Source organism: Lagenorhynchus albirostris, chromosome X (assembly GCF_949774975.1).
Source record: "Lagenorhynchus albirostris chromosome X, mLagAlb1.1, whole genome shotgun sequence".
Classification (NCBI taxonomy): domain Eukaryota; kingdom Metazoa; phylum Chordata; class Mammalia; order Artiodactyla; family Delphinidae; genus Lagenorhynchus; species Lagenorhynchus albirostris.
Window position 1 is genome coordinate 29,464,308 of NC_083116.1, and position 5,260 is coordinate 29,469,567.

Genomic DNA, 5,260 nt, shown 5'->3' on the forward strand with positions numbered 1-5,260 from the left:
AAGACAAACAGCAAGGAGATAGCCAGAGACCCAGAGAAAGGGCCATGAACCAGCAGAGACAGAGAAAAAGTCGGAGACGGAACTCCAGAGCCCCCCTCCCCCACTCCGGTCGCGGTCCATCCCAAGGTCCGCGCGCCCTCCTCCGCCCGGGCCCACCCCGCAGCTCCCCGCCGGGCTCGTGCCCCCACCCGCCCCGGCCCCGTCGGCACGGTGGCCTCACCCAGCCTAACTGCCTCGTTGTACTTGAGCAGCGCCGCCTCCACCTGGCGCTCGCGGTACAGCCGGTTGCCCTCGTGCCGGAGTTGCGACGCCCTTGCCGGGCCCGGGAACAACTTCCCGAGGAGGCCGCTGAGCACCACGTTGACCCGCAGCGGCGGCGCCTGCTGCCCAGCTCGCCGGGCCCCGCGCGCCCGCCCGGTGGCCACCATCAAAGCGGAGAGTTTGACCCCGCACAGCGCACAGCGCCGGTCGGCTGCCCGCCCGCGTTCCAGGCACAGTTTACAAAAGGTGTGTCCGCAGGACAAGGACACGGGGTCTGAGAGAAATCCATGGCACTTCCGGCACTTGAAGCCGTCCCACACCTCGGTGGCCTCGGCGGCCGTCGCCGCCCCTGCCTCTTCCGCCGCCAGAGCGCAGCTCGCCCCGCGGCTCCCGTCCGGGGGCTCCGGCGCCGGCTCCTCGCCTTGAGGGACTTTCTCGGCCAGGCAGCGCACCAGCTGCTCCAGCTGCTCGGCCACCAGCTGCTGCCGCTCCGAGAGCTGTCGGTACACCTCGAGGGCTTCACGGAGGCGCCCCCCAGACGCCAGGGCGTCGGCCTGCGTGAGAAGGACTTTGCACTCCGGCGTCGAGGCCCTCGGAGGACGCTCCTGCGGCGGCGGCCGAGTCGGTAGAGGTGCGGGGCCTTCTGTAGCCGCCTCTGGGTGGGGGCCCGTGTCTCCGCGGGCCGGTGATGCCGCCGGCTCCGCCAGCTCTAAGTTGTTGCTGCAGAGCTCGGCGGGCAAGCTCAGCATCTGTTCAGTCTGAAATGAATCCATAGGGAGAGGGACATGCGTGGGGAAGAGGCGTCTAGGGGCCGGGGACGCGGAGCAGGGAGCGGCGGCTGGAGGGAATCGGGGCTGCCACGGCCGCCGCTCTGCCGCTCGCCGGTCCCTGCAATGCCTCCGCGAGCTCCATGCCGGCCGCCCCGCGCCGCCTAATAACTGTCTTGTCTCAGCAAAGTGTTATATAAAACGACACCACGTGACGCGCCGCCAAGCCGCTCATTGGCCGGCGGCGGGGCGATTGTTACAAAACCAGACAGTTTTGTAACAGTGTTGTGCTTGCTTCTGTGGGCTTAGCTTTTCTTGGCTTCTTTTTGCGGTTGTTTGTATTTACACTCTGTCTTAGTTCCCCCTCGCAATGTGGTTCCTTTTCGGAAGACGGGGAGAGAAAGAAAAAACCCAGCGTCTTCTCCTGGACTTCTCCGTCTCCAAACCCTACCCCATCCCTCCTCCAAACCCGTCAGCAAACAGGTCCTCTCTGCCAGCCGCCTGCTAGCGGTCCCCTCTCCCCTCAAGAGGCCGGTACCTCGAGGCACGCAGTCCGCCAGGTCTTTAGGGACGCCGGAGGCTTGCCCTCCCAGGGGCGACGGCGGCTGTCTGCGAAGGGAAGCGGGTTGGGAGGGTCCCCGGGCAGCCCCCACTCGGGTACCGGCCCCGGCTCCTCACACCCGGGGTCCCTGGCCACCTTCCCCAAGGAGTCCCCCAAAGGTAGTGAGTGCGGTTATCCGAGGGCGCTTGATCTCCTGTGCCGGGAAAGACTCGGAGCAGCGGGCCCGGCGGGCTCAGCAGTTTGGCGGCGCTCGCTGAGCGGAGAGGGACATGCGGAGAAGATGCGCTCGCCGGCTAGCGCCCGGAGGAGGCCCCCCGCGCGCCCCGCTTCCTCACCTCTCTCTCCTCCAACGCTGGAACCTGCGCTGGGGCGGGAGGCCGGTGCCCCGGTGGGGGCCACCGGCAGGATGGGCGCGGCCGCGAGCACAAGGCCTGCTGGGGTCCGTGGGCACTCCGGGGGCGTGGGAGAACGGCGGGCGGAAGGCGGGAACCCAGAGCGCTGCTCGGGAGAAAGTCCACGAGTCCCGGCGCACTCCAGCGGCCGGCCCCGCTGCCTGCCGGTCCGCCGCTCCAGAGCGGAGACTTCCGACGCAGGCGTGTCACAGTGGGGGGCTGCGCCCAAGCCGCGATGCTTGGCTCACAACGGCTAGGGGTCTCAAGGGTGCCCCGCTTCCTTCCAGAAGGCCAGAGTGAACCGCCCACCCCACGTCTCCCTCCCACCCCCACACTTCGGACGGGAGCCACTCGCTCAAATAAGGGTCCTGCTGCTCCAAGCAGGGAGGTGGGGTCTGGACTTGTCTCCGGCTCAGTGGGCCTGCGGAGTCGGCAGGCTCTCGGTACTGCCTGGAGCCACGGCCGAGGTAGAATGCCGCCGCAGAGGCCTGAGGACCTACAATGGGCGCCTGCTCTGGCCATTTCTTAGCTGAGTGACCTTGGGCAAGTGATCTAAAACTCTGGGAGCCATCGTTTTGGCTTCTGAACCAGTGTCAAGGATGACTAGTTATGTTTCAGAGCTGGGAACCACAGGCTCCATCCGGGCTGTGTCTCTTTAGGTCATTAATCCCCCTTGAGTCAACACCAAGGTCCCAGAGAACAGGTACTGTGCAGCTATCCTTAGAGCCTCCCTCTGAGACAGGATGGGGGGAGAGGGTCAGAAGGGAGAAGGGACACGGGCACATGGGGAAAGGGACCAAGAAAAGAAACCAGAGGAACTCAGGATGTAGGGAAGAAGGCACACATCGGAAAACCTGGCTTGCAGCCCTGGCTTTGTCATAACTTGCTGTGAGACTTTGGGCGAGTCCTCCCACAAGGTCTTAGTTTGACAAGGTCTTGTCCTAATGTCCAAGGTTCCCTCCAGCTTGAACCTTGACAGCCTTCTATCCTAAAACTAGGTGTCATGATACCCAACTCAACTACTTAAGTACAAAAGACTAGTCCAGATGTTGTGGGAGATGGTGGCTTGGACAAGGGGGTGAGGTCAGCAGTAGTAGTGGAAGGGCAGGGGTGGCTAGATGGCTGTCCTCTTCTTCAAGGTCAGGCCTGAGCTAGAGTTTGAAGCTGGGGGAGTCAGGAGGCCAAGAGGTGGAGGAGAAGACTATGCTGGGCAGTTGGGGAGAAGCTGGAGCTCCTGCTGACTTGCTGTCTAAGGGGAGCTCCTTTCACCTTCAGTTTCCCCTGTTAATTGAATGGGGTCTATCAGTCCGTTCAGGCTGCTATAACAAAACATCATAGACTGGGTGGCTTATAAACAACAAACGTTTATTTCTTACAGAGAAATTTATTTCTGGAGACTGGGAAGTCCAAGATCAAAGTGCTGGCAGATCCAGTGTCTGGTAAGAACCCTCTTCCTGGCTCAAGACAGCTGTCTTTTTTCTGTAGCCGCACATGGTGGAAAGGGGCAAGGGATCTCTGTGAGGTCTTTTATAAAGGCATGAATCCCATTCATGAGGAACCCTCATGACTTAATCACCTCCCAAAGGCCCCACCTCCAAATACCATCACATTGGGGATTAGGTTTCAACATATGAATTTTGGCGGGGGGGGGGGACACAGTCTGTAGCAGGGTTCCAGGCATTAATTATCTGCCTGTCCCTTCTGGCGCCTGTGAGGAGGGATAATCTGTGGGGCAGGTAAAGAGATTTATATGAAAGGGCCATGAGATGGAAAATGATGACCTCTTAATTCAAAAATTTTATCCCTTTGACAAGTTTTAAAAATAGATATTGGTTATCCAAAATTGTCTTTCAGATGCAGATTTGGGCTGTGCCTTTGCTCCCTGGACCACCTCGACAAGTAAGCATTCCCTGGGTTGGCTTCCCTTCCTTACCCGCCATGGCAAGGAGGCAAGGAGAAGGCCAAGTCAGGCAGCGGGTTTCATTCAGTCCTGCAGACTTCGAGTGGAGTTGCTCTCATCAGGTGGCCCCTCCGGACAGCTGTGTGTGCCATGGCTAACCAGGAACTTAGGAAGGTTGAAAGCTGCCAGTGTGTTGCAGGGTGCAATGGTGCAAAAGGCAGCACCATCCACTCACTACCAGGCCACGTGAGAGTTTTACGTTGCATTTTCACATCAGGACTGCCTGTAGGATAACACCCAGTGGGTTTCTATTGAATACTGGAGAACATTACCACAATGCTTGTCCTTCCTTCTTTCTTTAAACAAACATTCCATTGGTATTCATTTGTGGACCAACTCACAAATCTCCTACTCAAAACTTCTTCTCCTCTGCCCTTAATGATTGAAGTTCCCTAGAACTTGACGATGAGGGGAGAGGAGAAATTGAGAACGCTTTTTCAGATGCCAATATTCCCTTTAAAGGGCTGGGTCCTTCAAACCTCCATTTATTTTGCCAGCATCCCCTCCTGGCTAAGGTTAACCAAGAAAAAGAGCAAGAGTTGATCCGCTCCTCCTTTTCAACTGACTTACAGCAAGTTTTCCAACTGGGCCCTGAGGATTCTCGCTGGGGCCCAGAGGAGACAGCAGGCAAGGTTCGACTCTAGCTCCCCTCAACCAGGGCAACCTTGTGTCCACCTGTTTCATGTAGTGAGCTTTGGGGATGATTTCATTGAAGAAAGGCTTTCCCTTCCTTAAAATTAAAAAGTTTGAAAACTGTAGCAGTTTTCACCTCTTCTAACATATTTGCTGAGCATCTTCTATGTACCAGGCACTGTTCTAGGTATTGGAGATATATCAAAGCAGCACTTCGCTCCCAGGTCCTCCCTTATATATGGTGGCAGCTTTTCCCCACACATTCTTGTCCCGGCCTCCCAGGCCAACTAGAGGGCAAGGACTAGTGTCTTATGTCTTTCATTTCCTCCTCAGGGGACAGTATTTGAACAGACCGTACTGAACACTGCAGTGGACATTCTGACCCTACATGGGAGTGTGCAGAGGGACAAGAGGAAACCCAGCTAGAATATGTCATACCTTTGCCCTGGGTTGTTCACAGAGAGAGAGGGCATGCAGATAATTAAGGGTTAACAGTCCTACACTTGGGAAGGACTGGTAACAGCTCTGGGATGGAAGAATCCAGTCAAAGCCAGGGAGCTGCAGTGAGGAATGAGCGACACCGCCACACACACACACTCTCTCTCTCTCTCTCTCTCTCTCTCTCTCTCTCACACACACACACACACACACACACACACACTCACACTAAGCATGGAAGCTTGGC

At 57.9% G+C, this 5,260-nt stretch overlaps 1 protein-coding gene and 1 long non-coding RNA gene across 5 annotated transcripts in view; one reads left to right on the plus strand and one right to left on the minus strand.

Moving 5' to 3' along the window:
* LONRF3 (LON peptidase N-terminal domain and ring finger 3) overlaps window positions 1–1,180 on the minus strand; it is a 39,517-nt gene extending 38,337 nt beyond the window's left edge. For all 4 annotated transcript variants that reach the window (XM_060137945.1, XM_060137946.1, XM_060137947.1 and 1 more), the window contains exon 1: window positions 221–1,180. In XM_060137945.1, the coding sequence (XP_059993928.1) occupies window positions 221–1,034 (814 nt within the window). In that variant the 5' untranslated portion in view covers window positions 1,035–1,180. The remainder of the gene's footprint in view (window positions 1–220) is intronic.
* LOC132513515 (uncharacterized) lies at window positions 163–4,793 on the plus strand. Its single transcript, XR_009538494.1, has 3 exons — window positions 163–892; window positions 3,361–3,421; window positions 3,837–4,793. It is a non-coding gene; the product is annotated as an uncharacterized LOC132513515 (long non-coding RNA).
* Window positions 4,794–5,260: the final 467 nt, after the last annotated feature.